The sequence below is a fragment of the Sus scrofa genome, chromosome 1 (genome assembly GCF_054392235.1).
Source record: "Sus scrofa isolate SSC_HxYL_T2T_F1_AM1 chromosome 1, Sscrofa_HxYL_maternal_Yorkshire_Landrace_v2.0, whole genome shotgun sequence".
Classification (NCBI taxonomy): Eukaryota; Metazoa; Chordata; class Mammalia; order Artiodactyla; family Suidae; genus Sus; species Sus scrofa.
In genome coordinates, this window is record NC_139383.1 from 73,730,513 (window position 1) to 73,747,792 (window position 17,280).

The following is a 17,280-nucleotide window of genomic DNA, read 5'->3' on the forward strand; positions in this document are numbered from 1 at the left end:
GCAAACACCTCTCGGATCATGCGTTGCTGTGGCTGTGGTATAGGCTGGTGGCTACAGCTCCAGTTGGATCCCTAGCCTGGGAACCTCCATATGCCATAGGTGCAGCCCTAAAAAGACAAAAGAAAAACAAAAATCATTTGGACTGAACTTTGACTTGTATACAGTACTTCCGGTTGAATAAGGAGAGTGTCTATCGAATATTCTGGGAATTAAGTTCCAACAAAAGTATATTTTGCCAGTGTAGAAAGAGCTCAAAGGAAATAGCAATGTTTCCTGTCTTTCCATTATCTTTCTGTGACCCTTTATAAAATTTTTAGGAAAAAATTATGCTATCAGATTAAATGTTAGGATTTGCTTCTTTTTAGGAGCCCTGGAGGTGAGACAGGGGAATTGGAAAGAGAGGAGAAGAGGTATGGGGGTAAAGTATTAGAAGTACAGTCTTAGAATCAGGTGTGATGTCAAAAAGTTGTCAAATGAGAAGATTAAATTTTAATTGTGAATTTTAAGAAATCCTATTCCAACAACACAAATAATTAAAAATACTAGAGGCCAGTGGTCAAATCTGACCAAGCCAAGATTTAGCATAGGTAGATATGCCCTAGTTGGAAAGTTCTTTATATGTGGCACTAATATCCTTTGATGTGAATTCTCTTCGGTTCTTCAGTTGGTCCAAGGAGGTAGCTCCTTTGGAATTGCTGACAGATTGCACTGTCTAGAATTTAGAATAGGAAGAGTCCTGGCATAATTAGATCTGTATTTTTGTTCTGACTTACTAGTTGATCTCTCATGCCTGTCATTTACCTTCTATTAGCTCTTATTTTCTGTAATGAAATGAGGATGTCACATGGGTTCACCAGAAGTTTATTGTGGACATCAAATACCTAACTCATAGGGCTATTGAAAGGAACAAGAGAGTTAAAGGCTGTGGAAACACTGTAAAGTCCTATAAGAATATTAGACATTATCATTATAATTATAGTGACCTATTTTCCAAACCCAAATTGGACCACATGGTATGAGAGAGGATTTTTGTGCCACTTCCAAGGGCGAGAGGCAGTCTGCAAAATGTGATTTGGATGCCAGAATCTTGAAATTTCTGGCACATTTTGATGGTTTATGGGAACAATGATAAAATATTTGAGATAGTGGCTGTTCAGTAAAATTTATGACGTGTGATCACAGTAATTATGATTCTTCTCTGCAAAAGATATTGTATTTCTTGTATAAGTGGGACTTTGATTTCACAGAATCTTAGAGCTGGAAGGGACTCTGAGACTCTAGTTTCCTATTCTAAGTCCTCGAGAGGCATTCTGGGTGAAGATTTGGGGGAAGCAAATTTTACAGCTTCCCTTAATACAGTAGCTTGTCCCATTATTAAACATCCTTACCTCAAAAATTTCTCTGGGAGTTCCTGTCATGGTGCAGCAGAAACAAGTCCAACTAGGAACCATGAGGTGTGAGTTCCATCCCTGGCCTCGCTCAGTGGGTTAAGGATCCAGCGTTGCCATGGGCCATGGTGTAGGTCGCAGACATGGCTCGGATCCCAGGTTGCTGTGGCTGTGGTGTAGGCCGGTGGCTACAGCTCTGATAGGACCCCTGGCCTGGGGACCTCCATATGCCTCGGGTGCGGCCCTAGAAAGGACAAAAAGAAAAAAAAAATTCTCTGCATTTTAACTCTAATCATCTTTATTTTTCTGGTAGAAAAACTCAAAAACCCTTATGGGCCATAAACATTATATTCACTTCTCCTAGAATATGTTTCTTGGATAATAACTGCAAGCAAATCCATGTAATTTCCTTTGGTTTAGCCCCATAATGAGCCCACGGGAGGTCTAGCATCACATTCTCCCTAGAAATTAAAAATTATTTATTTTTGAGGTTCTTCAATTTCTTAATGTAGTAGTATATAAGACAGCGGGGATACCTATTTCTTGTAGTTACACTGCAAGAAACTTTGGTGTTTGATTTCGCTTTCTTTTGCTCCTCTTTTTATGAAAGGTTTGAGATTTATGGCTCAAGGCTTTATAAACCTTTTGTTTTCTGCTTTTGTAGTCATATATCAAAACATTAAGATGTTTATTTTTATTTTCAATGACGAGAAAGGGTATGTTTTAGAGTTTATTTTCACTGACGTTTATAGTAACTCAAAAATCATAGAATAGATCAAGTTCATATTGATTGTTCCATGAAGCCTCTGAGTTTTCAGCGTAAACCATAAACTAAGTGATGCAGTTAAGATGCCCAAATAATATGAATTTGGTATTAATAATCCAGTTGAGGTTTCAGTTTTTACCCAAATGTCTGAAGCTTCTGGATCCCATCCCTCGGATTGGTTCTGAAAGGCTGAATGGATTTGCAGCTGGACTAAAACAAACAAATCTATATCCTTGGCTGGGAGGTTGCTCCATGAATTATGCATCTTTTGCCTTTGTGTCACTTCAGAGGTTAGACAGACCAGAGCGAGAGGCGTCCAAGATACAAACGATCTAGAAAATTAGATATGGTGGCCAGGAGTTACTATGCAAGAGGTTTTCTGTCTTTCTTGGCACGTTTCTCCTAGAGGTTGGGGCAGACAGCATACAGACCAGTAGGATGGCTTGAACTTGGCTTTTTAACACTGTTGGGGACTGTTTTTCTGAAGTAAGGTGTCATCCCTATCCTTGGTGATTTCTGCTGCCAGACCACCGAAGGAGCACCTCGATTTGTGTGTTTAGGGCCTATCATTCTCCAGTCCAGGCATTCAGCTCAGTGAAAGAAATTGGGTGTTAGAGGAGACTGACGCCTCATTAAAGGGCTCTGTTTTGATTGAGTAGAACAGCAGTTAGCTGAATCCTCCTCAGTGGTATTCCAGAAGTTGCTGCTGAGCTTATTATGCATATTGATCATATCATCTTTGTGCATTCATGAAAAGAATGTGTCTTTAATGTGGACATGACCAGCTATCAGAGAAAATAAATGCCTCCCTAAAGCTTGATCTGGCTGACTGTAGACCTTGTGGATGCTAACACTGAATCAGTCTGGCTAGATTTTTTAAAAAATTGCTTGTGCATTAGACCACCACAGATTGACCAATTTGGAGTGGATACTAAAGCAAAAAAAAAAAAAAAAAAAAAAAAAAAAAAATCTAGCATTCTGCGGGTGGTTTGAAATGCCAGGTTTGTTTTTGTGGAGTCAGGAGTGTAATATCCTTTTTTCTGTGTGTGTGTAACCCCTGCTGAAATCTAAAGTGAAATTCAAGAGAACATGGAACTCACACGTTGAGGCTGGGCACATGCTGGTTCAGCCTGGGTGCTTTGTTTCAGGTATAAATTATACATCTCAGTGTAATTCAGAAATGACAGCTTCTATGGAGAAAGAGAAAAGATTTTTTGAGCCACAGAGAATGGTAGAATATATAGTTTTTCTAGCTCAGCCTAGGAGGCTCAGGCTGCTTTGCCTGATAGAGATGCCTTAAAAAGAAAAAATTCAGGGGTTCCCACTGTGGCTCAGTGGGTTAAGAACCCAATGTTGTCTCTGTGAGGCTTCGGGTTCCATCCCTGGCCTAGCTAAGTGGGTTAAGGATCCCTCGTTGCCACAAGCTGCAGTATGGGTCACAGATGCAGCTCGGATCTGGCATTGCCGTGACTGCGGCGGAGGCCTCAGCTGCAGCTCCGATTCAACCCCTAGCGTGGGAACTTCCATGTGATGCAGATGCCGTGCTAAAAATGAAAACAAAATTTCATTCAACAAATGTTTATGAAGTTCTTACTCTGTAGTATAGAGTTCTTCTTTTTATTAAAAATTTATCCAGCTTTATTGAGATATAACATTGTGTAAGTTTAAGGTGTACAACGTGTCGGTTTGATACATTTATGTGCTGCAGAATGATTAGCTACCGCCTCCATCCTATCACATAGTTACAATCTTTTTGGCAGTGATAGATGTAGGATAAACTCTGTCAGCAACGTTCACTGTTGTTAGCTGTAATTACTCTACTGTACATTAGATTTCCAAATTTGTTAATCTTATAATTAGAAGTTTTTATCCTCTGACCAGGATCTCTCCATTTTCCCCACTCCCAGCCCCTGGTAACCACCACTCTACTCTGTTTCTCAGGGAGAGATGCTTTAAGGCACATATCACACAAGCATTAAGATCTCGCAGTTGTTAAGTTCATTAAAAATAGTCACCTGGTAGTATAAGCTTTAAGTCCAACTATACCCATTATTTCCACAGCTTGGTATCTATAATAACAACAATAATAATCTCTCACTTGTTTAGAGTTGTCTCTCTGGATCTACAGGGGATTTCTTCCAGGACACCTTACCCCCCCACACTAAAATTCCAAAATCTGCAGCACACAAATCCCTTAGATAAAATGGTGTAGTATTTTCACATAACTTAGACACATCCTACTATGTACTTTAAATCATCTCTAGATTATTTATAATACATAAAACAATGTAAATGCTAGGTAAATAGTTGTAAATACAATGTAAGTGCTTTGTAAATAGTTGCCTCCACAACAAAGTCAAGGTTTGCTTTTTGGAATTTTTTGGACTATTTGTCCAAATATTCTCCGTCTATGGGTGCTTGAATCTGTGGATGCAGATCTCCCAGATATGGGGAGCTAACTATATATTGATTTACAGTTCATAAAGTGTTTTCACACATTATCCAACATCTGGGCTGGCTAGTAACCCTAAAGTTACTTGGTGCTTTCATGTTACTTGTCACATAGTGACCTTTGATTTCATGGGGAAAGAATCTGTCACTAATGGAATTTGTAAAGCAAATTATGCTTCAGTTTTTAAAGAATACTATTACAAAGGGAAAATTAAAAAGGGAAACCCTTGTAGCCTGTTCAGCTTTCTGGATGGTAGTGGTTGACAATTGAGAAATTTTTTTCTTTGCTGAGATAGATTTTGCTTTATTTGAGATAAGAGTCATGTTAAGAAACAACACCTGAATTAGAAAGCAGTCCTAATTTAAATTAATCTGAGCCACAAAATGGTCGATTGTTTTCAGTTTCAGAAATCTTTTCTTAGCTGCTGTGGTGCTTTATCTCTCAGTATTTTTGTATTAGTGCGAGATTTAGACTTTGCAGAAGAATATGCCAAAATATGACTTCCTATTCTTAAGCAAAACTGACAAATAGCTTTTTTCTTATTATCTTTAAATTGCAAATGTCTGAAGGTCTGTCATAATTGGATGCGTCATCCTGAGATTTAAATGCATGACAATTTTTGAACGTGATTTGAAAAATGAACACGACTCTAAGGGAGGTGGGGCAGGGCTGGCAGTAAGCGGGTAGTGCAAACAGAATTCGATATATGCGTTCTTTTCAAATAGTTATTGATTATACACATAAGTAGCCTATGCTTCCCTTTCAGAACTTTGCAGAAAACACCATGAATGAACTCCTAGGCTGGTATGGCTATGATAAGGTTGAATTGAAAGATGGTGAAGATATTGAATTCAGGAGCTACCCTACAGATGGAGAGAGCCGGCAGCACATTTCTGTTCTCAAAGGTAATGACATTTAATGTCCCTTTGTTCATGCAAAGAAGGATTAACTATCTCAACCTGCCAGAATTGAGTTGCTTTGGGACTCGTTTTGTTGATTATGCCAATGGTTGATTTAAATATACATCCCCCAGTAGTGCTTTGCCATAGGCAGAATTCTACAGACTATAAGAGCACAACATAAAACCAAAACTAGTCACAGCTTAATCTCCTTCCATCAGTGGGAGAGCTGGCTAGACAAGGGCTAGGGATCTTAAGCACACTGGTCCTGCCCACAAATGTATAGAAAGGGACAGAGTCTGCTCACATCTCCTAGTTTCCTGAGCCTTTTGATATATCAGTTGTTAAGAACTTGTGCTTCCTTTTAAGTAAAAGGTTAGATTTAGATTTTCAGACTGCAAGAGATAGTCACGGTTAGTCTGGTAATTTCTCCCCTCCCCCCCACTTTTTGATGGGAATTCTAAAGGAAAGCCCTACTTCTTTTTCTCTGTTTAAAGTTTCTGGCTTTAAACAGCTTTGGCTAGGGTAAGAAGAGTAGGTGAGCAGTAGTAGATGCTATATTATTCTATAAGATCCTATATTATTCTATAATATTCTATATTATTCTATAAGAATTTTCATCAAAGCCCAGAGAAGGAATAGAAATTAGAGGCTCGGCCATGTTGAATTAACTCTGATTCTGCTGCTGAGTAGCAGTGCCAGCTATCTCACGAGGGAAGCCTAGAACCATTGGTGGGTATGGATATGGATACTGACTTTATGAACCTAAATTCAGATCATGAGTTTGCCAAAAAAAAAAAAAAAAAAAGAAAGAAAGAAAGAAAGAAAGAAAAAGGGATATGTGAAGAAGCAGCCCATTTGGGGAACTTTAATAAAATGTGGGCAAAACTAATTGTGTGTCATTATTGGCAATTTGGTCAGTATTTGCATTGCATTCAAAAAATCTATCAGCATAAACTACCCGTTCATCCGTTTTTAGTTCCAGTCTCTAAGACAGCGCTTTTCCTTCTTATGTGCCAAGCAATGAAATGTAAATGAGCTGTCCTGCAGGCTTGTGGAATTGAATGTACGTGACAAATTTTATGTTAGGTTTGCTAGGAAATTGTACACATCATGTTACGGAGATAGTATCATCAGTTTCACTGTGAATGAAAAATGCAAGTCATGAGTTCATATTCTATGAACTAATAGCTCATATAATACTTGGTCTAGGAAATAATCTTGCTTCCGGGGAACATGGAGAGAATGCAGCATATGCTACTAGAGGGAAAAAGGTATTTTTTCATACTTGAGGTTGTTTGTTTTTAATGACCCACATGAAAGGATAAAATTCACAAAGTTCATATCACTACAAGTTTTCTTTATTATCATTTTTGCTAATTTTTGATGGATATTAATGGGGTATTTGATTGGTCTACTCTGTGAAACAATTTTCCCTCCTATATTATCAGCTTCTTTCTCATTGGTTCTCTTTTTTTTTGTCTTTTCTAGGGCCGCACCCGAGGCATATGGAGGTTCCCAGGCTGGGGGTCTAATCGGAGCTGTAGCCACTGGCCTACGCCAGAGGCACAGCAACTCGGGATCCGAGCTGTGTCTGCAACCACACCATAGCTCATGGCAACACCGGATCCCTAACCCACTGAGTGAGGCCAGGGATTGAACCTGAAACCTCATGGTTTCTTTTTTCTTTTTTTTTTTTTTTGTCTTTTTTGCCATTTCTTGTGTCACTCCCGCGGCATATGGAGGTTCCCAGGCTAAGGATCTAATCAGAGCTGTAGCCGCCAGCCTACACCAGAGTCACAGCAGCGCAGGATCCGAGCCGGGTCTGCAACCCACAGCAACGCTGGATCCTTAACCACAGCTCACAGCAACGCTGGATCCTTAACCCACTGAGCAAGGCCAGGGATTGAACCCAAAACCTCATGGTTCCTAGTCGGATTTGTTAACCACTCCTGAAACCTCATGGTTTCTAGTCGGATTCATTTCCTCTGCGCCACAACGGGAACTCCTGTCATTGGTTCTTTTGATTATATTATCACCAAAGTTTATAATACAGTAGGCCCTGGTTAGAGTGCTTGGGGGCTGCTTTTTAAGATTCTTCTCTGGTAAACAGAGTGATGCCTGCTGTATATCAGTTTGTATATGGAAAAGGTTAATTGCCTCTCAGTTTTCTGTGGGCTTTTACAGTGCTAAATTTCATCACCGTGATACAGTTGAGATGTTAGCTATCATAGCGGAGTGAATTATAAAGGAGCCCATTAGAAATTTATGGTAACATGACTGAAAAGGTCCAGGATGGTCTATGGAGTTCTGGTAAAGTGTTTAAAAATTTGCAAGAAAAAGTCTGTTTTGTTCCATAGCCATTTTACTTGAGAAAAGGTAGTTATAAGGAAAATCAGTCCTTCTGTTATATTGAATGTGATTTTTTTTTTCTTTTACAGAAAATTCTTTGCCAAAACCAAAATTACCTGAGGACAGTGTTATTTCACCGTACAATATAAGCACAGGCTATTCAGGGCTTGCCACAGGAAATGGACTCAGTGACTCACCTGCAGGGTCAAAGGATCATGGCAATGTGCCCATTATTGTACCTTTAATTCCACCACCTTTCATAAAGCCGCCAGCAGGTAAGTCGCTACTGGGATTTCCAGTACTAACAATTTATAGAAAATTGTTTTGAGCATCCTATGATAATTACTAAATTATTAAATACTCAATTTTGGAAAAGGCTGCTTTAGAGACTATGTAGATAAGAAATGTTAGTATATTATTCAAAGTAATATTGCTTTATTAAGCAAATCCCCCGGTTTACTACTGCTTAGGGTGTCAACTTGCAACTGACAATAAACTTTTCCTACCCATGGCTACAAAAAAAGTTATTTTCCTTCTCTGTAATAAAGGATGAGCTAATTAAAAATAAGATACTGGCTGGTTAGCAAGAAAAACAAGGAACCGTGTTCGAACTGAGTGGTGGTCCGGTGAGGATCATGTCTCCTCTGTGGGTTTTCCAAAGGAGGGCGGGCAGTTTTAAGGCTTGTGGTGCAGGCATATTCCTCAGTGTGCCTTCTTCCAAATCCACTTAAGAAACAACCTAGGTCACCCATCTCTGCTATAGAGTTCTTTCTAATTCCTGGAAAGCTTTCTTTGGGAGCTTAAAAAAAAAAAATGGAGATCTGAATTTCACTTGCATGAAAATGTAATCAGTTCTTTTATATTTCTAGAAAATTAGGTGGTAGCGTATTACGCTAGATGGCAATGGGCTGAGTATGATGTCATATTGAAAGCTAGCTTACAGTTACGTTCCAGACAGAGAATGAAGTTCGGTAATATTGTATTTGGCTTGAAGTGTTAGAATTATGCTAGAATGCTTAATTGCTATGCTAGTTATTTTTCTGTATGTTGAATTGAACAGTGATAAATACTGAGTTTTGATAGCAGTACTTCCTGCAACTCATAAAGGTAATTAATGCTTGCGCTTTTTTAAAGGCAGATAGACGTTTGGTTGTATTTCTGTAAACAGTGAAGGTATTTGTAGATATAAATTCCTGGGCTTATGTTATAGATAAGTGTTACTAACATCTTCCCTCATGGTGCAGGCACACTGTCTTGCTTAGCCTATGATGTTTTAACAGCAAAAGTTTCCTTTCATACAGGGTCCTCAGATATGTCATTAAAATCCATTTACCTATCAAAATCACTTCTAATCATGTTTGTCTGCTAAATACTAATGTAATTTGTGTACCATATTAATTTTGTCTTTCTGATGCCACGATTCTTTTGTTGATTGTTTTGTGGTGCAGAAGGGCCCAAATTTATCTCCTAAAGGTCACAGAACTATTTTGCATAGGACAGCTGAAGAGAGGGTAATTTTGTAAATGTAGGGATCATGCTGGAATGTATCCCCAGTGGCTTATGTGAGTGGTGATGAGGAAGGGGGTATCAATAAAGCAATGTGAATACGTGAAAAGAACACAGCCTTCAGATTGAGATGGATTGGGTTCAAATATAAGCCTTGCCATTTACCAGCTCTGTGAATGTGGACAAGTTACATAATTTCCCTATCCATAAAATGGGGATCACACTTTTACCTCATGGGATAGTTGTGGTCCTGAGATGAGAAAATGTACGTAAAGCACCAGCATAGTGCTTGCCACATGAAAACCATTTAGTAAACACCATGCCTGTTTTCCTTTTTTTTTTTTTTTAAGTCCTTATTCTGTCCTCAAGTTATCATGCACATAATTTCTGCATAAAAAGGTGTGCATCCAAATGCAAATTCCCCCCTAAGATTTATTTGAGCAGAGCAAACAGCTCTAGAAATTAGCATAGCTGAGGCTAACATGAGTTTGGCATGCCAAAAAACCTGCCCTGGAGTTTCCTGCTGAGCCAGCCACGTGGAATTCAAGCACACAGCTCCTATTTAACTCTAATTCCACATCAGATCAGGAAATAAATATGCAAAGGATAGAGGCCAAAAATTGAGCCTTGGAAGTCTTAGATGTAGGAACGCTGAGGAATTAGAAGCCAGAGTAACTGAACACCAGTGGTTTTATGCTGTCTTCCATGGAACTCCAAGCAAGGCACCCATCTGTTGAAAACAGAATGTAGGGAAGGACATATTTAATTTTCTGCATCTGCTCTAAACCCTGACTCCTTCCTACTCCAGGTTTCTCTATGACAGGACACAGATACACAAAGGTTCTCTGCTTTCAAGGAGCTTTGTCTGTTATTCATTCTCTAAGCAGAGACTTAGAGGACCAATGAATTTTGATTTAGTCATGTTATCTTGTGCAGGTGTTGGCAAACTTTTTCTGTAAAGGGCCGGAGAGTATTTTAGCCTTTGTGCTTTACTGCCTCTTATCACAACCACCGACCTCTGCTGTGGTAGCAGAAATAGGTAGTACATAAACAAATGGACGTGGCTGTGTTCTAATAAATCTTAATTTACAAAACAGGCAAGTCGGGGGTGGGGGGTGTTGGCTTGGGGACAATAGCTTGCTGACTCTTGCACAAGGGTAAGATTGGCCAAAGTTTCATGATAATTGGAAGGCGAATAGAGTTTCTAAGAGTCAACCTAAGAGCTTTGATAGGGTGCTCTGTGTAATAGCATAAGGAAGGGACAGGAACAGGGCAGGAAAATAGCAGGGTTTTCAGGGATGCAGTGTGCTCTGGCATGTACTAGGTGCTCCACCAGCATTTGCTGTGTAAAAGAATGAATGAGGAGTTCTTGTTGCGGCTCAGTGGAAACAAATCTGACTAATATCCATGAAGACGCAGGGTTGAACACCGGCCACGCTCAGTGGGTTAAGGATCCGGCATTGCCGTGAGCTGTGGTGTAAGTCGCAGACGCAGCTCGGATCTGGCATTTTTGTGGCTGTGATGTAGGCTGGTGGCTACAGCTCCAATTCGACCCCTAGCCTGGGAACCTCTGTAGGAGGTGGGTGCGGCCCTAAAAAGACAATAAAAATAAAAGAATGAATGAGTGACTAATATTCAAATTACTACTGCACAGGCATAGGATAATACCACCTTCATTCACTCCGAAAGTGAATCTTGTTTGGGTAAGTCCCAACCTCTCTGTTTGTCCATTGTCTCCCTGACAGTTATATGAGTACTTATCAATAGATAAGCATAAAGTCTGCAAATTATCCACAACCCTCCCTCTAGTTAATCATTTCATTCCTTCTTTTGGTAAAACTTTTACCAGAGTTGTTATTCAAGGTAATTGAGTTGAAGGACAGTCGCTGTCAATTTTCTAGCTCGCTGTGGGTTAACATGGAGTTCCTGAGGCAAACTAATAAGTGATACAGTGGCTAGAAGCAAAAGGCTTCTTGAGCAATTCCCTTTGTGGCCCAGTGGGTTAAGGACCTGACCTAGTCTCTGTGAAGATGCTGGTTTGATCCCTGGCCTCGCTCAGTGAGTTAAGGATCCAGCATTGCCACGAGCTGCAGTGTAAGTCACAGATGTGGCTCAGATCCTGCCTTGCCGTGGCTGTGGTGTAGGCTGGCAGCTGCAGCTCCGATTTAACCCCTAGCCTGGGAACTTCCATATGCTGCAGGTGCGGCTGTAAAAAGACCAAAAAAAAGCCTCCTTGATAATCAGCCCCTGAATAGAGTTGACTGTGTCATGCATGTGTCCGTCCACCTCTTGGGACAGGGATGACAAGGACTGCATGTATGCTTTGGATTTCTGGTGAGGAAATAGCTATTAGTGGTCAAATTATTCCTGTTGTACTGTAAACCAGCTATGTGAAAATGCTGATAATACTTTTGTTTGTGTTAAACCCTTTATAGTTTGTGAAACTCATTCAAATTTATTATTTTTTTAATTTGGTCTTTATAATAACCCTGGGAGATAGCATTTTAGATATCATTGAATAAAGAACTGAAGCTCAAATAGGTTAAATGGCTTTCTCAAGGTCAGGTCGCTTCTAAGTACTTCAGTCAAGACTAGTGCTAATGTCTTCTGACTCCTAACCCAGTGTTCTTTTTATTTTATTTTATGTTTTTATTATTATTACTTTTTTTTGGTCTTTTTTGCCATTTCTAGGGCCGCTCCTGCGGCATATGGAGGTTCCCAGGCTAGGGGTCCAGTCGGAGCTATAGCCGCTGGCCTCCGCCAGAGCCACAGCAACGCAGGATCCGAGCCACATCTGCAACCTACACCACAGCTCATGGCAACGCCGGTTCCTTAACCCACTGAGCAAGGCCAGGGATCGAACCCAAAACCTTATGGTTCCTAGTCGGATTTGTTAACCGAGCCACGACGGGAACTCCCAGGGTTCTTTTTAATATAAAGTTGCCTTTTCTGCATATTTACACAAAACTTACATAGACTGTATCAGAATAAGAATACTTATTATCCTGCTACTTCAGATTTTCTAGTGACAGGGGATGCAGCTTGTTCCTGCAAAAGGTTATTTTTTTCAAGTCTACATCCTTAGGGAGACATGATGAGTTCTCTGATTCTGAGTATCTGTGGTTCTGTGAACCTGGATAACCTATTCGTAGCAAAACCCAAGCTTGGTTTTAACGTCTTGCCATCAGAGACAAGTTGCTTTTCCTCTGAGGTGCCAGAGGGCTCCATCTGGTCAGGCACTAGCTCCAGAGAGTGTTTCATGTGCTCAGGCAGGCTCACCCCTGGATCCTGTCCACGTCTGGCAGCCAGTGGGCCCAGTGGAATACTCGTGATCGGAACACGGTGATACCATACTCATTTGGATTTCCATTCTCCTTTTGCACAGCTGCAGACAGAAGTGTGGGTGTAGCTTATTCCTGGGCCTGGGGAACTGCCTGTCTGCTCCTGTGCCCCCTTTCTGTCAGAGAAGGGGAACTCCTTGTGCTTTGGTGGTTACCACATGCATTGACCCTGCTCTGGCTGCACATGTTTGCATCCAGCTTCATCTGATTTCCAAAGCTAAGCTGCCCTTCCCCCCTCAGAGACAGAATCTGCCCCTTGGCGTAGGGTTTGTGACATCACAGTCGTTACTATGGTAATAGACTTGTTATAAACACAGAATAATAGCCCCACTTTACTTTTTTTTCCCTTCTAAGCAGCGAAGGGAATCACCATGAGCCTTAAATAAGAATCACAGACTTTTTGCAGACTCTGGAAGTGGGCAGAATAAGGTTTTGCCACACAGAATCACCTAAAATAATAACTTGTAAAAATAATATTAGAAAATAATAGAAAGTACCAACCAACTCTTTTTGTTAGATGCATGCATTCCTTTATCCTTTAAGTTAGAATGAATATGAAAACCTCTTTCTTTGCTCATTTAAAAAAAATCACAGCATGAGCATAGTCTGAAGTGACAGAATATATATCAGCAAGAATTTTGAAAGATAACTCAGGTTAATTACATTGTAACCTTGCTGTAATTCTTCTCATATTAGAGATCTTAATAAGGGTTCAACCCTATGGGACTTCATTCAGAGAGAGTTGTACCAGTGAAGGACTTTGAGCATGGATTCTAAGAGCTGTATAATAGCGAGTCTCCATACTTAGGCCTGCCCTGCTCCCCCAAGTTTGACTATTGAAGTAAAGGCATTCAAAATGAATTTTAAATATGGTTTTTTTAAACAAAGATCTTATATTGGTCTTTGTTGCTTTTCAAGTGTAATAGCTCCCAGTTCCATTGACCAGACAGACATCAGCCCTCTGCAGTGGTTGGATAAGCTTGGGTCTCCCCCACCTTGCCCACCTCTGGTTAAAGTAATCACCTGGGGCTCAAACCAAGATTTTTTTATCTCCTGGTTTCAGACTTGCTCCATGAACAACATTTTGCTTCCAAGACTTAAAAAAATCAATAAACAAGAGTACTTGTTTTTATTCACGAGATAAAGATGAAATGCAGTGACTTTGCTAGTGCAAATTTCACTGAACCCAGCTACAGAAAACACCGTCTCTAGGAAATGATATTTTAGATCCGAGTCTTTCACAGGCTCTTCCAGAGGCTTACGACGTGCATATTACAAGTCCAGAATCCCTCTAAATCCTTGAATACCTTAAAATAAAATGAAATGTGAAAAAAAGAGGGAATATACTTTTCTGGATGAATTTATGTGGCAGTTTTGAATAAAACCTTTTACCTCAAATGGTAAGTGACCTTATTTTTATTCCCTAGTCTGTTCCCATGTGTGAGGTGAAAGGTAGAGACTGTCCACACAGCAGGTTTATGTGAAGGGCCAGGCTCCTAAGACCAGCTTGGTGTCTGTGTGCAGGAACATCTTGCCTTTCTTGGAAAACAATGACCATTCCATGTCTTCCAGGATGGTTTACTTTCAGTGAGCTTTCCAAAGTTGTGTTTGGTCATAGTCATGGAAATATGATCTATTTTTTCAGGCAAATCTGGACATTCTTAAGGGGTTATAAGAAAGGGGCTCTAAGGAACCATTAGCTTAACTGAGAATATGGAAACATTCACGTGATCTGCTAAGCTCTGTGGATATAGCTGAGTAACCCATAGTTAATAAGCATGTTACTTTTTGGCTCTTGTAATTCTGACATGGAGCTGTGCTTACAGGGAAGTGGGAATCAGAATGTGGTTTGCATTATGATCATTATTTATTTTATCTGTTATTCAATATTCTTGGGGCTTGCATATAAATGCTGTATTCCAAATAGCCATTGAGAAAACAGGGTTTAATAAAAATTGCTTTGCCATTTGTTTATTTGTCCAACTTTTAAAATATGATTATCAAATAAAATTACCTAGAGTTAATGGGATTTGGATGACTTACTATTTATGTAGCAGATACATTTCTCAACAGAAAGAAGAGGTTCACTGAACCCACACATGTGGAGACTTTTTCAAACCACTTAGGACAAGGACAGGAGGAATGGTGAATGGCAGGAATAGGAGTAGTTAATAACGGTATTGATATAATCTCATCATAACTAATATTTTTGAGCACTTATGGGCCAGACATTGTGTTAATAGATTATCTCCTCTAATTTTCATAACTCTGGGTGGATGCTATGATTAACCTTGTTTTACAGATGAGGAGACTGAGACTCAGGAAAGTTAAGCAACTCACCTGAGGTCACACATGTAATAAGTGGCGAGACTGATTATTGAACTTTGGAACAGTGTCTCTTTAACTCGTATTCATATTACTGGATCATCCAAAACACCATGTCAGTCTTTCAGTCAATAATGTATCTACTGAATGTTCTTCACATTGTATGAGGTAACACACATACGCTATATGTATGTATGTGTGTGTGTGTGTGTGTGTGTGTGTGTATAAAATTCCTGGCCATCAAAAACTTACGGTGTAAGTGTTCCTATTATGGCTCAGTGGGTTAAAAACCTGACTAGTATCCATGAGGATGCAGGTTTGATCCCTGGCCTCACTCAATGGGTTAAGGATCCAGCATTGCTACAAGCTGCGGTATAGGTCATAGATACAACTCAGATCTGTGGCTGTGGCATAGGCCAGCAGCTGCAGCTCCAATTTGACTCCTAGCCTGGAAACTTCCATATGCCGCAGGTGTGGCCTGAACAGAAAACAAAAACAAAAAACTTAGTGGACTTGGCATATAATCAAAATATCACACTAGTTTGACTTTGAAAAGTATGATGTAATTTTAGTAACATACGGAGGGTGCAGGGTGGGAGTAGAAGGGCAGTTAAAGTCTTACTAAAACAAGACTATAGGCAGATAATCAGGAACGGTTAAATTTGTACAGTTGAGGATAAATGGCATCTGAAAGAAAATAGGCTAGGAAATAATTATTTGAAATTCAAGATGATAAAAAGACACAAAATGAAGCCTTATTGGCAAAGTAGGAAGAGAAGGGAACTTCCATACTATGACATAGATTTTAGCTACTATGATATGGATCCTCTTTTATCTTTCTTTATACTGTCAAGGGATCTTGAAAAGGTACAAGTCAAACTTCAGTATGTTTAGTCATTCTTTTTTTTTTTTTGTCTTTTTGCATTTTCTAGGGCCGCTTCCCATGGCATATGGAGGTTCCCAGGCTAGGGGTCTAATTGGAGCTGTAGCCGCCGGCCTACACCAGAGCCACAGCAACTCAGGATCCAAGTCATGTCTGCAAACTACACGACAGCTCATGGCAACGCCGGATCCTTAACCCACTGAGCAAGGCCAGGGATGGAACCCGCAACCTCATGGTTCCTAGTCGGATTCATTAACCACTGCGCCACGACAGGAACTCCTGTTTAGTCATTCTTAATGCCAAGTGGAATGTGTAGCTTGAATGGTAGCATGTTATGGTAGAAAGACTACCAGAGCAAGAACCAGGAGATCTGGATTGTTAATGTTTGCTCTGCCATTTACTGGCTGTATCACCTTGGGTAAGCCACTTAGCCTCTCTGAAACTCAGTTTCCTTGTCTGATTTAGTTTAGGAATATGTAATATCCCTGCATTTATAAAATATTGGTTTTGTGACTGGTATAGTGAATTCTATGCTTTGAAAGCCAATTCTATGATTTGAAAGGATCTATTTTAATACACCGTAATGTGTATCTGTAATTGATTGAATGTATTTTTTTTTGATTGAATGTATTTAAAGCAAACTATCTATATGTGTAGTTATAGCAGCTGAAAGTCTGATGGAAGATTTATGCTGCTTAGGACAACTTTCAGTGATTGTTAATTTTTACTCTGAAAGAATGACTTGAAATAATAGATTTAAAATTTAGCAAAAGTGCTAGAAAGCATAAAATATGAGTAAATAAAAAGACAATGTCACCCATGTGTTATTAAACCTAATCATTTTGATGTTATACATAAGTTGTGATCACTGGAAGTAATTCCAAGAATGTCTGCAAAAGAGAAATCACATTATGTGAAATTTAATTCACCAAAACAGGCACAAGAAGAAATAGAAAACCTGAGTAGTCCTACTTTTCCCAAGTAGTAAGGAGAATAAATAAATCATTTTACAAAGACCATTCTAGATCAGATAGCTTGCCTCAGTGTTTAAAGTCTACCATTTAAGGAAAAAATGAAACCTAACTTAGATAAACTCTCCTAGAGAATAGAAATCATTTTATGATTTCAATATGACCTTGATCCCATCACATGACAAGGGCATTAGAAGTAAAAATGATAATTTAATGTGATTAGATTACATTAAAATGGAAAACGTCTCATCATGAACAATTATTCAAAAGTCCTGAACAAAATCATAGCAAACCAAAGTCAGTGGTATAAACAATAGGATAATCTACAAATGACTAATGTGGATTTTTTTCTAGGAATGCAAGTTTGATTTAAATTTTAAAAATTAGTCAGTACAAT

The 17,280-nt window shown here is 39.4% G+C and overlaps 1 protein-coding gene across 3 annotated transcripts in view; it reads left to right on the forward strand.

Annotated features, from left to right (window-relative positions):
- The window catches only part of SOBP (sine oculis binding protein homolog), a 172,589-nt gene that overhangs the window by 9,935 nt on the left and 145,374 nt on the right, over window positions 1-17,280 (forward strand). For all 3 annotated transcript variants that reach the window (XM_003121331.7, XM_013992735.3, XM_084962140.1), the window contains exons 2-3: window positions 5,373-5,511; window positions 7,947-8,132. In XM_003121331.7, coding sequence (XP_003121379.3) covers window positions 5,373-5,511; window positions 7,947-8,132 — 325 coding nt within the window. The remainder of the gene's footprint in view (window positions 1-5,372; window positions 5,512-7,946; window positions 8,133-17,280) is intronic.